This window comes from Xenopus laevis, chromosome 2L (assembly GCF_017654675.1).
Source record: "Xenopus laevis strain J_2021 chromosome 2L, Xenopus_laevis_v10.1, whole genome shotgun sequence".
In the NCBI taxonomy this organism is placed as follows: domain Eukaryota; kingdom Metazoa; phylum Chordata; class Amphibia; order Anura; family Pipidae; genus Xenopus; species Xenopus laevis.
In genome coordinates this window covers 179,645,501-179,666,261 of record NC_054373.1, presented here as the reverse complement: position 1 = coordinate 179,666,261, position 20,761 = coordinate 179,645,501, and the positions used below count along the sequence as shown (strand labels likewise).

At 43.2% G+C, this 20,761-nt stretch overlaps 1 protein-coding gene across 1 annotated transcript in view; it reads right to left on the bottom strand.

Annotated features, from left to right (window-relative positions):
- clpb.L (caseinolytic mitochondrial matrix peptidase chaperone subunit B L homeolog) overlaps positions 1–7,930 on the bottom strand; it is a 50,990-nt gene extending 43,060 nt beyond the window's left edge. The window contains exons 1-4 of the mRNA XM_041582738.1: positions 7,511–7,930; positions 4,875–4,926; positions 4,148–4,234; positions 421–524 (exon numbers count right to left, since the gene is read on the bottom strand). Coding sequence (XP_041438672.1) covers positions 421–524; positions 4,148–4,234; positions 4,875–4,926; positions 7,511–7,850 — 583 coding nt within the window. The 5' untranslated portion in view covers positions 7,851–7,930. The remainder of the gene's footprint in view (positions 1–420; positions 525–4,147; positions 4,235–4,874; positions 4,927–7,510) is intronic.
- Between the last annotated feature and the right edge of the window lie 12,831 nt (positions 7,931–20,761).

Below are 20,761 nucleotides of genomic sequence, written 5' to 3'. Positions count from 1 at the left end.
TCCTGATACAACTTCAAAATATCCATTCATTCCTCATTCTCACTGGGTTTATAGTTCTGTGTAACAGTCATTGTGTCTGTCCCTTTCTCTGCACTGCTGCCCCTGACTCCTGATACAACTTCCCAATATCCATTTATTCCTCATTCTCACTGGGTTTATAGTTCTGTGTAACTGTCATTGTGTCTGTCCCTTTCTCTGCACTGCTGCCTCTGACTCCTGATACAACTTCAAAATATCCATTCATTCCTCATTCTCACTGGGTTTATAGTTCTGTGTAACTGTCATTGTGTCTGTCCCTTTCTCTGCACTGCTGCCTCTGACTCCTGATACAACTTCCCAATATCCATTCATTCCTCATTCTCACTGGGTTTATAGTTCTGTGTAACTGTCATTGTGTTACCCAATTGAAGCTGTTCTCACCTTCTAATGAGTGCAGTCCCTTCTCCTTGGAAGTCTCATACACGTTAGAGAACTCATCCCCAAGGTTTGGATCAGCGCCGGCCCGTAGCAAGGATTTCACAATACTGGGAGAAGAGACAGATGATCAGGCTGTGACTCCCCAATTCCCTGTGCCCCTACTTCCCGCTCCCCAATCCCCCTCACATATAAATGTAGAAAACAAGGAGAGAAATATGTTGCAGGAAGGCTCTGGGCACACAGTGAGAGAACTCTTACAGCTGCTGTTGACTACAACTCCCATGATGCACTGAGAGCCTGGGGTTGCAATTGGGGGGCAGCCGATGAAGTAGAAATGGGGGGATTGATTTATTGACTCCTGGGCCAGGTGACATTCATAGCAATAAGGAGACAATGGGGAGGGGTCACGTTTGAGTTGTGCTTAAAGGGCCGGTGCATTAGTGGGAGGGGTGTGTGGAAGGAGACACAGGGGCAGCTGAGCTCACTCATCCCTTTAATTGGAGACCCCCGAGGGAAGCGCAACCCCTTCATATGGGCCCCACCTGCAATTAACCAATCACAGCTGGAGGCAGATCAAACACTTTTAGCCCAGACTGCAGGGGGCAACAATAACTTTGGCTGGAATTCTAATAGAGGAGCCCCCAGAGATGACTAAGGCTCTGATCCCCCTTATTCCCCTCTTTGCTGGGAAGGGGCTGAAACAGTAACTTTAGGCAACACGAAGCCTCCAGCACTTGCTGAACTACAACTCACTGAACCCTCCGACAGCTGAAGCTGCTCCCAGTGCCCACTAACTGCAAGGCCTCTGGGGATTCCTGGCCAATACCATAAAATTCTATAAATACACCCGTGGGTCCAAAGGCTTGTGCAACGTGGGACTTACCGGCCATTAATACCCCAGCAAGGCCTGTGGCACCAGTATTGCCCCCCCATTGCTCTTCTGTGGGGGCCCTTCACTTAACAGGCCACATTGGTGGTTCCTCCCTCATGCACAGTAACTAATGTGAAAATGACAGGGCCCCTGGGCAGTATATTTTTAGGGTTCAGCTTTAAGAGCAGTGCCCCCCCACTCCTTGTAAAGACTCCCAGCATTCCCCTACATCCTCCCCTATTCCCAGGTAGGTGTCCCAGTAACAGAAATAGCATAAGTAACAGAGGTAATAGAAGTAACAGAAATAGACACAACAGAAGTAACAGAGGTAACAAGTAACAGAGGTAACAGAAGTAACAGAGGTAACAGAAGTAACAGGCACAACCGAAGTAACAGAGGTAACAAGTAACAGAGGTAACAGAAGTAACAGAGGTAACTGAAGTAAGTGACACAACAGAAGTAACAGAAGTAACAGGGGTAACAGGGGTAAAAGAAGTAACGATAAACCAAACATACAACGTGATACCCCCCAGAACCCACCCATTGGACCCCCCAGCACAGAAGTCCAGTAGAGATGCCCCCGGTCCCTGCAGGAATGGCCCCTAAGTAGCCGGGAGTTTCTCAGAGTTGAGATCAGAAGCCCCCCCATTGCCCCTCCATTCAGTGCAGTTCTGCTCTGCTGCTCAGGTGGAAAAGTCAACAACCTTCCCACTACAGTGAGACCCCCATTGTCCTCCGCTCTCATCAGGGGCCACAGTAACAGGCGGGGGCCACAGGAGCGGAACCGTCTCAGGGACATGAAAGTTAAACAAACAAGGGGCTCCCAAAAGCCTCTTATCCCCCCACCTTGAAGGACTCGCAGCATTGAGCTTGTCCCAGGGTCTCATCAAAGGGGGGGCCACACACGAACTGACACACGGGGGCAAGGAAATCCCTCCATTGTCCCCCCCTAATCCTGTCTTGTTCCAACTCATTTGGGACCTTTTTTGTCTCTTATGAACTTGAGAGTCGGCCGAGTGGGGGCTCCAAGGTGATCAGGGGGGGGCACATCTGAGGAGATTGTTCTGCGCTCGCTCCTAAAATTGGATTTGTCTCTAAACAAACAACTGAATCTGATTGGGGGACAGCAAATATTTACAGGTCCCCCTTGTGCCCCTCACACATTGGATCAGCCTGAGAACTGGGACATGAGAATCACAAAGACCCCCTTTATATTTACTGATACACGAGGGGTCCCCCAAATCTCTGACACCAACAATGCCCGGCACTCACCCCACAACTGCACCTCACTGACTACTGAACCCCCCACATATCTCCTGCCCTTCCCTGTCTGCTACATTATAACCTCATATCACTTCATTATAAGGGATAATGTACCCCCTGCTGTAAATGATAAGGATATTAGAAGTCACTGAGGGGTTGTTCTGTGACCATATAAAGACACAAGGCTGCAGGCTGAGTTATACAGGGAACTCTGAGTATCACTCATGTATTATAAGGGATAATGTACCCCCTACTGTAAATAAGGATATTAGAAGTCACTGAGGGGTTGTGACCATATAAAGGCACAAGGCTGCAGGCTATAAATGATAAGGATATTAGAAGTCACTGAGGGGTTGTTCTGTGACCATATGAAGACACAAGGCTGCAGGCTGAGTTATACAGGGAACTCTGAGTATCACTTATGTATTATAAGGCATAATGTACCCCCTACTGTAAATGATAAGGATATTAGAAGTCACTGAGGGGTTGTTCTGTGACCATATAAAGGCACAAGGCTGCAGGCTGAGTTATACAGGGAACTCTGAGTATCACTCATGTATTATAAGGGATAATGTACCCCCTACTGTAAATGATAAGGATATTAGAAGTCACTGAGGGGTTGTTCTGTGACCATATAAAGGCACAAGGCTGCAGGCTGAGTTATACAGGGAACTCTGAGTATCACTCATGTATTATAAGGGATAATCTACCACCTACTGTAAATTATAAGGATATTAGAAGTCACTGAGGGGGGACATATTATTAGGAAAGAGGAGATACATAGGTCTGTGTGAGCACCGTGAGTTTTCCTGAATCTGCAGAATGAAGGGTATTTGGGGGGGATTGAGGGGCTACAGATACACAGGGATTTAGTTATTTAGAAATTTAACGTGTGAATTTTGAAGGGACTCCTGTATTTGAGTGAAGAGTTGGGGTTGGTGGGTGAGTTGGGTGTGTGACTAATTCAGTACGAGCTGTAATTGGGGGGGAGGTTCAGTTTGTGGGAGGCCATAATTTGGGGCATTGCAGAGATCCAGTCTTGGGGAACAAACACACACATTGATTTTGTCACGTCCCTTGCTGGGATCAAACGGTTCATTCTTGTAACGTTTCTCAGATGTAAGATGCTGATTGGATGGGAGCTGAACTGGATATGTGAGGGGGTGATCACTAGAACCCCCCCAATATATAAAGGAACAGGAGTGTGGGCTTGTGCCCCCCCAGCTCAGCTATGGCACCACTTTTATACTATTTCTCATTTGCTTTGGGCCATCTCCTACAGCCAGTGACCTTAGCAACCAGACAGCACATACAATGCTGATACACAACACACTATATATTACACAACACACTATAAATTACACAACACACTATATGTTACACAACACACTATATGTTACACAACACACTATATGATACACAACACACTATATGATACAAAACACACTATATGATACACAACACACTATATGATACACAACACACTATATGATACACAACACACTATATGATACACAACACACTATATGTTACACAACACACTATATGATACACAACACACTATATGTTACACAACAATTAATACCCATCGCTTACCTCTGTTCTCGGCCCATCGCTGCCACCATCAGGGGGGTCCAGCCCAGTTGGTGTCGGGAATTGGGATCCACATTGTTTGCCAGGAGCCTGTGAGTAACAAACACAATCATTCCCACGGGACCCCCAATACACCCCTCACCCCCAAATACCAGCCCAGGGCATGCTGGGAGTTGTGTCTCACCTATTTTACAGTCCCAGCAGCCCGGCTCCACAATAAAAGGTGAGTGGGGGTCTCCCCCGGGGCAGGTGTTGGTCTGATCTCCAGCACAAAATACCCCGGGGGCATCTGAATACTCAGGTAAAAGTCTCCAGGTGAAACTTATTTAATGGGGGGGGGGATTAACCCTTTCACTGTTGCACAGACCCAGCACAGCTAATTTCAGTAAAATTCATCCACTTTGTGTAAATAGTTACAGGGAGTCACATCTGCATATTTGTTTTTTTCACTCATGCAGCTTTATTGGCTCCTGTGGGACACGGACTGATGGGAATGTGATAGGGACATTAGATTGTAAGCTCACTGGGGCAGGGACTGATGGGAATATGATAGGGAACTAAGATTGTAAACTCACTAGGGCAGGGACTGATGCTGAGGCAGGCATATATAGGGGCATATAGAAAAGATAGGAAAGACCCTGGGAGGTGCCACACATGTGCTTATATGACAGTAACATCTGAGGAGTCTTTTCATTGGTCGCCAAGCACTGAGCCGGACACTGTCTCTCACCTGTCCACCTCTTGGGCACTGCCATCCCGTGCGGCTAAAAGAAGCTCCTCCCCTGTGGAATAAAGAGACAATTGAGTAAGTTACTGGGGCATCACATGATTTTACTGGGTTTTATTTATCTGTGTTTTGTAAATGTGCTGTGGCTTTGTTTGTTCTGCCTCTGCTCAGCCTTCTTATGTCTCCCACAGTCACCTCCAGTATGAACTAGAGACAGTCACATGAGTACCACAAAATACACTCTGATGGAAGTTGCAGGGTAGGGCTGATGGGAGTTGCAAGGTAAAGCTGATGGGAGTTGCAAGGTAAAGCTGATGGGAGTTGCAAGGTAAAGCTGATGGGAGTTGCAAGGTAAAGCTGATGGGAGTTGCAAGGTAAAGCTGATGGTAGTTGCAGGGTAAAGCTGATGGGAGTTGCAGGGTAAAGCTGATGGGAGTTGCAGGGTAAAGCTGATGAGAGTTGCAGGGTAAGGCTGATGGGAGTTGCAGAGTAAGGCTGAATGGGAGTTGCAGCTGCAGGGTAAGGCTGATTGGGAGTTGCAGGGTAAGGCTGATGGGAGTTGCAGGGTAAGTGAATGGGAGTTGCAGGTAGGCTGATGGGAGTTGCAGGGTAAGGCTGATGGGAGTTGCAGGGTAAGGCTGATGGGAGTTGCAGGGTAAGGCTGATGGGAGTTGCAGGGTAAGGCTGATGGGAGTTGCAGGGTAAGGCTGATGGGAGTTGCAGGGTAAGGCTGATGGGAGTTGCAGGGTAAGGCTGATGGGAGTTGCAGGGATAAGGAAGGCTGATGGGAGTTGCAGGCTAAGGCTGATGGCTGATGGAGTTACAAGGGTTGCAGGGTGGCTGATGGGAGTTGCAGGTAAGGCTGATGACAGGAAGGCTGAGCTGATGGAAGTTGCAGAGTAAGGCTATGGGAGCTGAGTTGCAGGGTAAGGTGATGGGAGTTGCAGGGGGTTAAGGCTGATGGGAGAGTTGCAAGGCTGATGGGAGAAAGGCTGATGGGAGTTGCAGAGGTAAGGCTGATGGGAGGTTGCAGGGTAAGGCTGATGGGAGTTTGCAGGCAAGCTGATGGGAGTTGCAGGTAAGGCTGATGGGATTGCAGGGAAGGCTGATGGGAGTTGCAGGGGTAAAGGCTGATGGAGTTGCAGGGTAAGGCTGATGGGAGTTGCAGGCTAAGCATGATGGAGTTGCAGGGTAAGGCTGATGGGAGTTGCAGGAGTAAGGCTGATGGAGTTGGCAGTTGATGGCGCATAAAGGCTGATGGAAGGGTAAGGCTGATGGCGAGTTGGAAGGCTGATGGGAGTTGATGATGGAAGTTGCAGATAAGCTGATGGGAGTGCAGAGTAAAGCTGATGGGAGTTGCAGGGTATGATGGGAGCTGAGGAAAGCTGATAGGAGTTTGCAGGTTAGGGGGTTAGCTGAGTTGCAGGGAGTGTGGGCAGATGGCAGGCTGTGGTTGCTCAGGATGAGAGTTGAGAGGAAAGCTCATGGGGCTGATGGGAGTTGCAGGGCAAGGACTGATGGGAGTTGCAGGGCAAGGCTGATGGGAGTTGCAGGCCTGATGGGAGTTGCCAGGGCACAGTTGCAGGGCAAGGCTGATGGGAGTTGCAGGGCAAGGGATATGGGAGTTGCATGGCAAATGAGTTCAGGGTAAGGCTGAAGTTGAACCAGCTGATGGGAGTTGCCAGATTTGATGGAGTTGCATGGGCTGAAAGTTAAGGCCATCAGGCCCACTTGCTGGTTAATTAGTAGCCCAGTGAGTAACAGTCATGGTGCAGTTATTACTTACCTCCCAACATTTTGGAAGTAAAAAGATGGGCAAAAAAAAATTTCCGCACATAGAACAGCGACATTTTTAACCACGCCCATTTCTGTGACCACACCCCCTAATTACCATGTTCATTTTACAAAATCTGGCAGGTTATGAAAGTTTGAAAATATTTCTCCTTATCTAAACTGTGTTTTTGTGTCTCAACATTGTCACAAAGTATCTTATTTGCACCTGTTAGCTGTTCTGTCCTCTCTGCTAAAAGCCAATTCAGTGAGAAACTTGTTTCTTTTTCTGGCTGTTCAGTGCAGAGAAAAGAGGGACTTTCCAGTACAAACGAGGGACTGCGGGTTGAGCTGTCAGAAGAGTTGGGAGGTTTGTACAGTGCTCACCTGTCACATGACTCACCTTGAGCCCCTCCCCCATTGCGCTTTATGTTTCTGTCAGTGAGTAAAGGACAGACAGAGGCATCATGGGAAATAGAGAGACTTGCCCCGCCCTGCAGCTCTCACACCTGTAACTGCCGGTGTTCAGCGCACAGTATTATATAATATCATTATAATACACAAAAGCCATGAATATCCTGTAAATGATATCCTTATAAACGGTGAGTTCTGATGTCATCAGTTATAAACGGTGAGTAGTGATGTCATTTCTGTCACATGACTCACTGATATTTGTGTATTATAATAAATAAAGTACCCCCAGTTGTAAAATATGAGGATATTAGAAGTTACCTCGGAGTTCCATGACCTGTATAAAAACACTCGGCCTTCGGCCTCGTACTTTTATATGGTCATGAAACTCCTCGGTAACTTATAATATCCTTATATTTTACAAGAGGGGGTACTTTATTCACTATATTATTATTCACCTTTCGACTTGTTGCTCCGGCTGTAACAATGGACCAATAGCGCCGCTGTGAGGACTGAGATTCCCCTTCTGCACCTCGTCTCCTTCCCACTGTCACTCTGGCGCCACCCGCCGGTCCCTTCCCGGTACTGCACAGCGACTCCTGTATTAGCGCACACGTGACTTGCTGTTTCAAAACGCCATCTGGTGTCCGTGAGGCGGTACTGCACAATGGCGGCTGCGTCACAGGTTTTTCTTCTCTGCACGTGACCAAGTGCTACTGTCGCTCTAGCGGAGCTCAGCCCCGGGCGAAAAAAGTGTAGCCGAGTAATAGCGACTGCGCTTATTCCAGAGCGCAACATAACGGCGCTATCGGCTCCCTGACAGCCAGTATCTCACCTCCGGCAACTAATGATGACGTAATCTGACACAGCCGCCGCCCAGTGACTGTCACGTGGGAATTTAAAGGTCAATTAACGAAAAATGAATCGTCACTTTATTAAAGTTTCTAAATATAGTGTAGTAAAAGTTTTTTTACAAATTTTGAAATGTTTCAGTTATTCTAGTAGGACAATAGTTTAGTACTATAGTGTTACCATATTTATTCTAGTACTACAGTAGTAGGACAATAGTTTAGTATTATAGTATTACCATATTTATTTTAGTACTGCAGTAGTAGGACAATAGTTTAGTATTATAGTATTACCATATTTATTCTAGTGTTACAGTAGTAGGACAATAGTTTAGTATTATAGTAGTAGTAGGACAATAGTTTAGTATTATAGTGTTACCATATTTATCCTAGTACTACAGTAGTAGGATAATAGTTTAGTATAGTATTACCATATTTATTCTAGTATGACAGCAGTAGGACAATAGTTTAGTATTATAGTATTACCATATTTATTCTAGTGTTATAGTAGTAGGACAATAGTTTAGTATTATAGTGTTACCATATTTATTCTAGTATTACAGCAGTAGGACAATAGTTTAGTATTATAGTATTACCATATTTATTCTAGTATTACAGCAGTAGTACAATAGTTTAGTATTATAGTATTACCATATTTATTCTAGTATTACAGCAGTAGTACAATAGTTATAGTATACTATAGTATTACCATATTTATTTAGTGTTACATGTAGCCTAGGACAATAGTTTAAGTATTATAGGTGTTACCATATTATTCTAGTGTTACAGTCAGTAGGGAACAATAGTTTTAGGTATATTTATGTATTACCAATTATTATTCTAGGTGTTTCACAGTAGTAGGACAATAGTTTAGTATTATAGTGTTACCATATTTATTCTAGTACAATAGTTTAGTATTATAGTATTACCATATTTATTCTAGTGTTACAGTAGTAGGACAATAGTTTAGTATTATAGTGTTACCATATTTATTCTAGTATTACATTAGTAGGACAATAGTTTAGTATTAGAGTGTTACTATATTTATTCTAGTAGGACAGTTCCCATTTAAAGGCCGGGACAAGAAACCCCACAATGAGCTGGAGACAAGCCTTGGGGTGAGAGGTTGTGTTGGGTTTGACATCCCCTGTCGTGCAGATTTTGGGGCAGTTATTTGGTGACACCTGTAGTAGTGCAGGGTTACTGGGCCTGCTGGGGGTTGTCGCTAGCGATGGGCAAATCGGATGAGTTTTTGTTTTTCTGAAAATTAAGAAACAGCAAACACGTTAAAGTCAATGGGATTTTTTTGTGCAACATGTTCTTATTCCACATGTGGCAGTTTTTTCCTGCAGTGACATTTTTCATTCATCGGTGGTTGGCTCGGTCTCCACTGAGGGGCCCTGGAGTTGTGCACGGTTGAGATTCCCAGGTGATGCACTTTTTTCCCAACATGCAACAGGACAAACATCTTCCCAGAAACATTATCCACAGATGTTCCTGCCGTATTAATTCTATATCCTCTCATGATACAACTTCCCAGTGAATTGTTCGTGTTCCCTCCGCAGTTTAGTACTGACACTGACTCACACGTGAATAGGACTGAGGCGATTACCACAGTTGCACCAACTTCATCTAAATTAAACTGGTTTTGCATCTGTGATTCATTTCTGTAAGTTACTTACTGTACTCTTTGCACTTACGGTTGCCACCTGGCGGGTATTTTACTGGCCTGGCCGGTAAAAACGATGGTTGATCCCAATGTTATTAATAGGGAAAAAAGATAAATATATAGGAAGTCAGTGAGGATGATAATGTTATTAATAGAATAAAGATCAATATATAGAAGGTCAGTGATCCCAATGTTATTAATAGGGAATAAAAAGATAAATATTATAGGAAGGCAGTGATCCCAATGTTATTAATAGGGAATAAAGATAAATATTATAGGAAGGCCAGTGATCCCATGTTATTAATAGGGATAAAGATAAATATATAGGAAGGCAAGTGATATGATCCCAATGTTATTAATAGGAATAAAGATAAATATATAGGAAGGTCAGTGATATGATCCCAATGTTATTAATAGGGAATAAAGATAAAATATATAGGAAGGTCAGTGATATGATCCAATGTTTAATAGGGAATAAAGATTAAATATATAGGAAGGTCAGTGAATCCAATGTTATTAATAGAATAAAGATAAATATATAGGAAGGTCAGTGATCCCAATGTTATTAATAGGGAATAAAGATAAATATATAGGGAAGGTCAGTGATCCCAATGTTATAATAGGGAATAAAGATAAATATATAGGAAGTCAGTGATCCAATGTTATTAATAGGGAATAAAGATAAATACTATAGGAAGGTCAGTGATCCCAATGTTATTAATAGGGAATAAAGATAAAATATATAGGAAAGTGATGATCCCAATGTTATTAATGGGAATAAAGATAAATATATAGAAGGCCAGATGATCCCCAATGTTATTAAATAGGGAATAAAGATAAATATATAGGAAGGCATGATCCCAATGGTATTAATAGCGGAATAAAATAAAATATATAGAAGGCCAGTGATCCCAATGTTATCCCCAAAATGATCCCAAATTAATAGGGATAGGAAGCCATAAATGATCCCAATGTTATTAATAGGGAATAAAGATAAATATATAGAAGCCAGTGAAATTATCCCAATGTTATAAATAGGGAAAAAAGATAAATATATAGGAAGGCCGGTATTTTTATCAAGAAAAGTGGCAACCCTATTTGCACTTATTATTATTAATTCTCATGGGCCTCCATGTTGCAGCTATTTTCTAGTTTGCTGCGGGCGGGTGCAGCACTGCACATCTTCTGGGATTGTGGATTTGCACAGGTCCTGCTTGATGCCCTGGAACATGAACTCAAAGACTGTATCAAGGAACTTAATACTCACCACGTGATGTTGTACGGATTATTTCAGGCCACTCATATAGAAGGGTCAATTCTTGAAGCCTGAACTGTATGAACTCTATTTAGGATGTTTTGTGGTTTTCTAGGAACCGTCTTGTTGTATGGAGGGAGAGGAAAAGAGACTGCCGCAGACTCCACTACCCCACTTACCCTCCCCCACCCCCTAAAGAAAAAACACATTTAGGGACAATAAATAAAACAAAGTTCATTCCTCTGTATCGACTGCCCCATTGCAATGACCTACTGAAAGGGGAGTTTATCTTGCACCCACAAAGGGTAAAAGCTGTAGTTACTAATCTTTTCCCACATGTAAGATGTTGCTCCAAGCTGTATCACTGATCCCAAGAGCTGATGATTAAGAAGGCAGGGCTGCAGGATTTGTGGTCTGGTTAATGTAAAACCCCAAGGCCTCAATGAGTGTCAGAACCTGAACTGTTATTTACAAAACCTCTTACACTTTATTTTTCCTTCTTGCAGAGACTAATCCAGTAGGAAGACACACAGACATTGAGTGCAACTGGTCAGCACAGTATAGTGAATAGCAATTCAATTTCTACAGGCAGATACACTGGGCATTTCCGATTTTTTCATTGGCTACTGAGTCACTAATCCCCCGCCCTCTGATAATTAATGGGAGGAGTTTGGCAACTTGATGCAAATAGGTCTCCACGCATGACTCATTAGCCATCATCATCATCACATAGGTAGTTAATTTGTTGGATTATTTGATTATATACAATGGCTGGGTAGGTGGAATGAATTTAATTGTAATTAATCTATATACATGTAGTTCATACATTTTTGAGTGGGAATTATCTTAGACATTAACAGAATTTCATAGTACCACTGGAATTGGTTTCACACTTAGAATAAGGGAATTATATTTGGACTAAAATGGATTAACAAGGGTTTCTTTCTCTCTATATAGCATAATGCTTAATTTACACTGACGTAAGTCAGACCCCGTATTTAATCAACAATAGAAAAGTCATATATTGCAGGTCATTCAATCTGCAACACCATCATCTTCATCGGGTATTTATGTAACATTGGTGCAGAACAAACAGGGTTTTACACTGATGTAAATAACAGGGGCTGTAGAATTACAATAGAGATGGAGGGTGCTGCTCACAAGAGCTAAAAATACAAAAGATGGATTGCACACTGTAAATCAAAAATAAAGTGTTTATTACATCAAAAATCTAAAGAAACAGCTTGATAAAAGGCCGGTCAATGTGAAACAAACGCTTCTCCCATTTAGTTTATTCTGTAACATTGTTGCACTTTATTCTGTTCTGCCACTAGAGGGCAGGAAATACCAAAATAAAAGCCAGCTTCCGCCCCCTGGCCGCCATCGCTTACCCCCATGAGTTCCATATTGGGTACCTCTCCCCCTTCTGATGTCCCTGGACCGAAGTGGCCTTATGTGTGTCTTCGGGAAGTGACAAGGCATGGGCCATGCGTGCCGCCAGCACTGTAAGCCACAAACACCTCCCCAGGCACCGTGCAATAAGACACCGATGTCAGCCTCCAAGATGGCGCCGGCGCATCTGCGCATGCACGAACCCGGAAGTGGTGCTCGAGGCTTGGAACTCAGGTAGCGTCTTTTCTCCCCCTGTTGGCTGCTGATCCGGGAAACTGTTTCTGTGCCATTTGTGCTGTCAGGCGGGTACTACTGTGAGTATATGTTCCCTGACTATTGATGTGAAACCCGCAGGAATCCCGCAGGCAAATGTTAATCTACTATGTATCTTTTAGGTTGGATTACTACATCTGCTGGGGTGATCCCTATCTACATAATGAGATCTAGAAGGTCTCACTCGGGCTCAAGGGGGTGAGTGTTTCATTTGAGAGGTAAATTCACAACAGAGAGGACAAAGGAGCAGTAGTTTTTAAAAAAATAAAATATATATATATACAAATCAACAAAAATAAACCACACTCACAGGACTTGGTAAGGTGCAAAAAAGCAGTGGTTTTATTCCGACGTTTCGGCTCCTATACTCGAGCCTTCTTCAGGAAGTGAACATCAATACAAGCAACAACTCGGGATTTAAAGGCCAACTTGGTGCCAAAACTAGGCGTGTGACGTCATTGGCCTGTGCCTACGTGTATAGTGAGGAATATGTAGACAGTCCCTATAAGCTACATAGGGTGCATATCCGCAGCATCACCCACTGAGACCCAATATTGTCTCAACAGTGCTTGTGTGCAGCCACTGCTGTGTGCCGATCTGTGAAAAAAAGCATAAAACGTGTCTGTTCAGTGACATCTAGGGGCCGATTCACAAAGGGTCGAATATCGAGGGTTAATTAACCCTCGATATTCGACTGGGAATTAAAATCCTTCGACTTCGAATATCGAAGTCGAAGGATTTTAGCGCAAATAGTGCGATCGAAGGATTATTCCTTCAATCGAAGGATTTTCCCCATAGGCTAACATTGAGTTCGGTAGCTTTTAGATGGGCAAACTAGGGGGTCGAAGTTTTTTCTTAAAGAGACAGTACTTAGACTATCGAATGGTCGAACGATTTTTAGTTCGAATAGTTTGATTCAAAGTCGTAGGTCGTAGTAGCCCAAAAAATTCGAAGTTTTTTTACTTAGAATACTTCACTCGAAGTTAGTGAATCGGCCCCTAAAACTCTTACCCCGAGGTCTATTTCACAGCGCAGGATGGTGTTCTCCCTTTGTTGCCTGTTTGGCCGTACACATACCACAGTGGTTAGCCAGAGCATCCCATACTCAAACCACAACTCTGCCTTGCTCTGCGCTGAACATCAACTCTCACTTGCCCCGTGTCATTAACCAGATCATAAGCCACACCTACACACTATCAGTGTGGATCCTGTGTCATTCGTGTAGTCCGCAACTAGACATCTCACTGTGTGCGTCCATCTGTCAATCAAGCCTTCCCGGTCAAGCGCCTATTCACAAATGGGCTACAATGTCCAGGCAGGGTGCTGTGAACCACCCTGTCCACAATCGTCAGGGCGCATAACAGAGGACTTGACTAGTGAGTCATATAGTATGCCATAGTTAGACTGACCCATGTCTGGCACACATGGAAGCAGAGGCGCTAGCATTAAGCCTTTGATCCATACCTTCTATTGGGGTGTTCCAGCCAATGGGTACGTGTTGTTGCCTGGGGCCCTCCTTCAATCCTTGCTGTTTTTCCAATAACTCAGGGCCATTCTACTTCATAATGAATGAAGAAAATACTGGATCTTGTTCTATGAAAACACAGTAACCAAAATAGTTATACTGTTACCTAAGGTCATTAAAGCATATGCATAGCTACAAGAGTTTCTGATTTTGAGAACAAACAAACACACGTTTGTATAAAAGTATCAGATAAATAGAAAACAGTGTCTTGGTATTGGTTGATCTGCTTCCCCTGTAGCCAAGGCTGTCCTGATTGCCCTGCGATGATTGTTCATCTGCTCACGGTAGGTGGTGGAAGCTTTCCCTATATAATGTAACCCACCATGCCATGTACACAACATGATCGGTCGGTGGCAGATTTTATACTTCATACCTGTTCTCGGGTGTGTGAAGTGGGTACCTTGCAACATCCCTCCACATGTTAGACAATTCACACATTTGTAGCATCCTGGTTTTAAAGGTCTGTCCAACCAAGTGCCACTCTTACTGGAGTCTTTTTTCAAATCTTTCACCACTAGCAAGTCACTCAGATTTCAACCTCTTCGATATGCTACTAGAGGTTCTTTTTTGCCAAAAAAAAGGTAAGTTGGTATCAGTGTTGATGATTTCCCATCTATCCTTCAAGGCTTTCTTGACCTGAAGGTCCGTTCTGTAAGAAAAATCAAATCCGGTTGTTTTTTCCGGGATGTCGTCTGTTTCTGCAGTAGTTCATCCTGGGAATGTAGACATGCTCTATTTAACTGTTCATTAATAAGACTGTCCGAATAGCCCCTGTCTGGCAAGCAAAGCTAGTTGCAGTTCAGCTATGTCCCTGCTGGGGTTGTTTCTAATCACTTGCAGGAACTGAGAATACAGAACCCCCCGGGACATATGTGGAGGATGATGGGAATGTGCTTGTATAAGGCTGTTTCTGTCCGTTGATTTTCTGTATAATGTGGTCCCTACTGTGTCATCTTGCACAAAAATACTAACATCTAAATAGTTAATCTGTTGTGTGTCGTATGTCATAGTGAGCCTAATGGGTGAATTTAGCCTATCAAGTGCCCCATGGAACTCAATCAGCTCATCCTCAGTGCCATCCCAAAAGAGTAGCAAGTCATCGAAATAGCGTTTGTAAAAGATAATCATATCTCTACCCAATGGGAGTAAATTTTGTGTTTCATACTGTTGCATGAAGACATTGGCAAATGAGGGGGCTACATTCGAACCCATTGCTGTCCCAGATATCTGGAAAAAGAAAGCATTTTCGAAAGAAAAATAATTGTGGGACAGTACTAGGTCTTGTAGAGCTATCAAAAATTAGATCGGTGTTGGACCATGATATGTGCCCACAAGTGCATCCCTGCATGCCGCTATACCCTCTTCGTGTGAAATGACTGTATGTAAGCTTGATACATCCATTGTTACTAGTAGATACCCTGGTGGAACAGTAAGATATTTCAAAAGGGATAATAGATGTGTAGTGTCTTTTACAGAAGACTTCATATTCTGTACCAAAGGTTGTAAGGTCTAGGTACTGGGCAGCAAGTTGAAACAGGGATCCTATGGCTGAACTTATAGGGGGCGCCCTGGGGGACTGTCCAAACATTTGTGAATCTTTGGCAGAGTATATATGAATGGAGTCCTCGGGTAATCAGTCATTAAAAATTGGCCTGTGGTTTCATCAATCCACCCAACAGACAGCGCAGCCTTAATCAGGGAATCCAAAGTGTTCTTATATGAGTTAGTGGGATCACCTCTTAGACTAGTGTAAGTTTTAGTGTCTGCTAGTTGTTTCCTCAATTCTTTCACATATTATGCTTTGTCCAACAGGACAATGGCACCCCCTTTGTCTGCTTGTCGTATTATCAAAGAGTCATCTGCTTTCAAAGTCTTAAGGGCTTCCCTCTCACTACTCGAGAGGTTTGAATATGATCTGGCTTTACTAAGGTGTATGCCCCTAGAGTCTTAAGCAAGGAGCTGAGTGAATATAGAAATGGAGGAAGCAGTATTTTGGGGGTCAAAAGTACTCTTAGACTTAAAAGGAGTGGGTTTGACAGATTCTTTATCTTTATAATAATCCTGTAATTTCAAATGTCTTTTCAGTATGTGTATGTCCTCAAATGGTGTAGAATAATTTGTGGGTACACATTTTAATCCCCTGTTAAGAAGTCTAGATTCGCCCATGGAAAGAGTATGTTCGGATGAATTAACAACTATGTTCTCCTCCTCCTCCCCCTTCTCCGTGGTTTTCCTATGGTGTTTGATGCCTCCCCTCATTGTTTCTCTCCTCCCCTTTCTGTGGCTATAGATATCGTGGGGGGAGATTGGGTTGCCCTTACAAAAGACTGTCTGGGGGTATTACGACTACCGGGGTCAGTCAGTCGAATCTCCTGAGCTATCTACCATAGAGAGTGATAACGGTTTGCGTCTGTAAGTGGATTTCTTTCTAGTCTCATCTGGTAATCCAACATTTTATTCACAGATCGGCACACAGCAGTGGCTGCACACAAGCACTGTTGAGACAATATTGGGTCTCAGTGGGTGATGCTTTGGATATGCACAATTGTACTTTGATTCTCATGGCATGTCTGTTGTGCTCTCCCCATAAAAATATTCTGCCATGGTACCCTTGAGTTATTATATCAATAACGAAATTATTCCAACACCAGCGTGCTAGTAATGAAAGATTATCCAAAACCCTAAATGCCCCTTTCAATCTAGTGTACGGTCTTGTTATTAATAAGCCACGTATCCCGATATATTTTATAATACACAAACCCATCAGTGTAAAAGCTTTAAACCCTCTGCGTGTTTATTCAACAGGTTATTGCTTTTCCTCTGGGGTTCAAATAAAATGATAATTAGAAATGTATCCGAATACCTCTCGTTATGTGCAAAGTGAATGCCAATGTATGTATATAAGGCATTTCTTTTGTACACCTGTCACCTTGAGAACTTTTTATTAATAAACAAATTTATGATTTTTTAAGACCTGAAAGTGTGGATCTCTTCTATACACATATACACACATATACACACATATACAGACACACATACATACACACACCCACACATACACACACACATAGGTTTCTGCTGAGGATGTTCCAGTAATGTGGTGTTTTTCTCTTAATAGGAGAAAAAAGAGACCGGACTGTGCTTCATGTTCTGATTATGCTCTTCCGGATAAGAGACTATTGTGCTAAATGCCTACATGATGCCTCTGGAGTTGGTCCATCACCGATGTCTGATATGATGAATAGGATGAAGGAAACAATTGATCAGTCTATGTCTGATAATGTGCTCAAAAATCTTCTGCCGGCGATAAAAGTAGTCCTGGCAGGGTTACCCCTTCAAGAGCAGACATTTCAGAGGAATCAGGTGAATCGGAAGGGGAAATTTCAGATGAGGAATCAGTTGAAGAGGGGGAATCTACTTTCAACACGGACATGATTGAACCCCTTATTAAAGGGATACTGTCATGAGAAAAAATTTTTTTTTTCCAAAATGAATCAGTTAATAGTGCTGCTCCAGCAGAAATCTGCACTGAAATCCATTTCTCAAAAAAGCAAACAGATTTTTTTATATTCAATTTTGAAATCTGACATGGGGCTAGACATATTGTCAGTTTCCCAGCTGCCCCAAGTCATGTGACTTGTGCTCTGATAAACTTCAATCACTCTTTAGGGTAGGGACACACTGGGCGATTTGGGGAGTTTTAGTCGCCTGGCGACTAATCGCCGTGACTTTTCTCCCCGAATGCCTCCCCTCGCTCTGCGCCTGGCTAAAATGAAAAATCGCCTGCGCTAATCACACGCGGCGATTCGTTTTCCGAAGTCGCCCGAAGTTTCCTCGTGAGGCAACTTCGGGCGATTTCGGAAAACTAATCGCCACGTGTGATTAGCGCAGGCGATATTTCATTTTAGCCAGGCGCAGAGCGAGGGGAGGCATTCGGGGAGAAAAGTCGCGGCGATTAGTCGCCAGGAGAACTAAAACTCCCCAAATCGCCCAGTGTGTCCCTACCCTTACTGCTGTACTGCAAGTTGGAGTGATATCACCCCTCCCCCCCCCAGCAGCCTAACAAAAGAACAATGGGAAGGTGCCCAGATAGCAGCTCCCTAACACAAGATAACAGCTGCCTGGTAGATCTAAGAACAGCACTCAATAGTAAAAACCCATGTCCCACTGAGACACATTCAGTTACATTGAGAAGGAAAAACAGCAGCCTGCCAGAAAGTATTTCTCTCCTAAAGTGCAGGCACAAGTCACATGACCAGGGGCAGCTGGGAAATCGACAAAATGTCTAGCCCCATGTCAGATTTCAAAATTGAATATAAAAAAAATCTGTTTGCTCTTTTGAGAAATGGATTTCAGTGCAGAATTCTGCTGGAGTAGCACTATTAACTGATGTGTTTTGAAAAAAAAACGTTTTCCGATGACAGGATCCCTTTAAGGCTGTGAGAAAGATCCTGGATCTGAAAGAGCAGGGGAAATACCGTTAAGCAGAATAACATTTTAAATCCTCTTCTAAAGAGAGTCCTACTATTCAGTCGGAATGGGATAATCCGGAGAGGAGGGAAGTGGTTCCAAGAAAACCGAAAAAATTGCTTCCATTTTGGACGTGGCAAAGTCCTGGGAAAACTCTGCCAAGTTTGAGACGGCCATTACCAGAGTGGCCAGAAAAACGACCCTTCCTGTGGATGAGGGAGTATCCCTGAAGCATTTCATGGAGAGTAGGCAAGATGGGGCCCATAAGAGGGTTAATGTGGCAGGTGGAGCGGCCTGTAAATCTGCTATTGCTATAATAATACCGTAAATTGCCAATGAGTCTGGCACAAAAGCCTTTTTGGAATCTATCAAGTTAGCGGCTAAATCCATGGGCCTCTTGGTGGTGGCTAGAAGGGGATTATGGTTGAGACAATGGCAAGCTGACTATCAATCTAAACATAACTTATGTGGCCTTCTGTTCAAGGGAAATTTCTTATTCGGATCGGAGTTAGATCAAACAATTTCAAAGGCATTGGTTGGTAAACCCTTGTTTCTCCCACAAGAGAGTAGGGATAAGAGAAACTCTGCTAGAAATTTCAGAGGAAATTATAGAGATGCCAGACAGTACAAGCCTGGAAAGTCTCTCTAGACAATGGAAACAGACGGACAAAGGCAGTAAACCTCATACGCACAGTGCCCTTGAGTCAGCCAGATTGGGTGGTGTTGACCACAGATGCCAGCAAGTGGGGCTGGGGGGCTCACACACTGGGGCTCGAAGTTCAGGGCAGATGGTCCCCATTGGAAATCTCCAGATCTTCCAATTGGAAAGAATAGAAGGCGATATTCCTGGGACTATTAACATTCAGACAGCTTTTTCTAAACAAATCGGTGCTATTAAAGTCAGACAACATGACTTTGGTCAGATATCTGAACAGGCAAAAAGTCTATTAGACTTGACAATGGTTATTTTTGCATGGACAGAGAAGAATTTGGAAGTACTGAAAGCTGAATACATTCCATGAATACAGAATGTGATAACAGACAGGTTAAGCAGAATTGTCTCCCAATGCGAGGAATGGAAACTAAAACAATCTGCCTTCAACATGATTCTGGCAAAATGGGGTCCGTTTTGTCTCGACCTTATGGCATCAAGGACAAATGTGAAATTGTCGAAATATGTCTCCTGGACAACAGACCAGGATGCTTGGATGGTGGACGCATTTTCAATTCAGTGGAAGTTCCGTAGAGCGTATGTATTCCCTCCTCTGCCCTTGATTCCAAGAGTTCTGAGGAAAGTAAAGAAAGATCTTACGGAGGTAGTCCTAGTGGCACCTTGGTTTTCTCAGATCCTGCTTCTCTCAAATGATTCCCTGTTTAGACTTCCCCCTTGGGAGGATCTGATGACGTAGGGAGGCATGATCCATCCTCATCCAGACAAGTGGGCCTTAACGGATGTGACTCTTGAAAGGTTAAACCTTTTATCTTCAGGTCTCTCGGAAGCTTCTATTTCTACTTTGATAGCAGCTAGAAAACCTAACACCTTACAAAAATATTCCACCACTTGAGAAAAATTCAATGAGTGGTGTAGGGAAGCAAGAGTCGACCTGCTCAAGGTTTTGGAAGTTCATGTAGTGGAGTTCCTACACAAGGGGCTGGAATTGAAACTCAGCATCTCTAGTCTCTGGGCAATGTTACGGCAATATCGCATTTTTCTATAGTGCCATGGTCTCACAACGTCTTTATTAAAATGTTTTTTCAAGGGGAAAAAAAAACTTGCACCAGTCATTAAACCCCAAGTCCCTCATTGGGACTTAAAGGGTGGTTCACCTTCAAGTTGACTTTTAGTATGTTATAAAACGGCCAATTCTAAGCAACTTTCCAAATGATCATTATTTATCATTTATGATTTGCCTTCTTCTTCTTCTGAATCTTTCCAGCTTTCAAATGGGGGTCACTGACCCCATCTAAAAACAAATGCTCAATAAGGCTACAAATTTATTGTTACTGCTACTTTTTATTACTCAGCTTTCTATTCAGGCCTCTCCTATTCATATTTCAGTCTCTTATTCAAATTAATGCATGGTTGCTGGGGTAATTTGGCCCCTAGCAACCAATGGGCAGAATTAAAAAATAGAGAGCTGCTGAATAAAATGCTAAATAACTCAAAAACTACAAATATTAAAAAATGAAACCAAATTGCATCATACTAAAAGGTAATTAAACGGTGAACAACCCATTTAAGTCTGGTGTTGAATGCACTTACCAGAGAACCCTTCG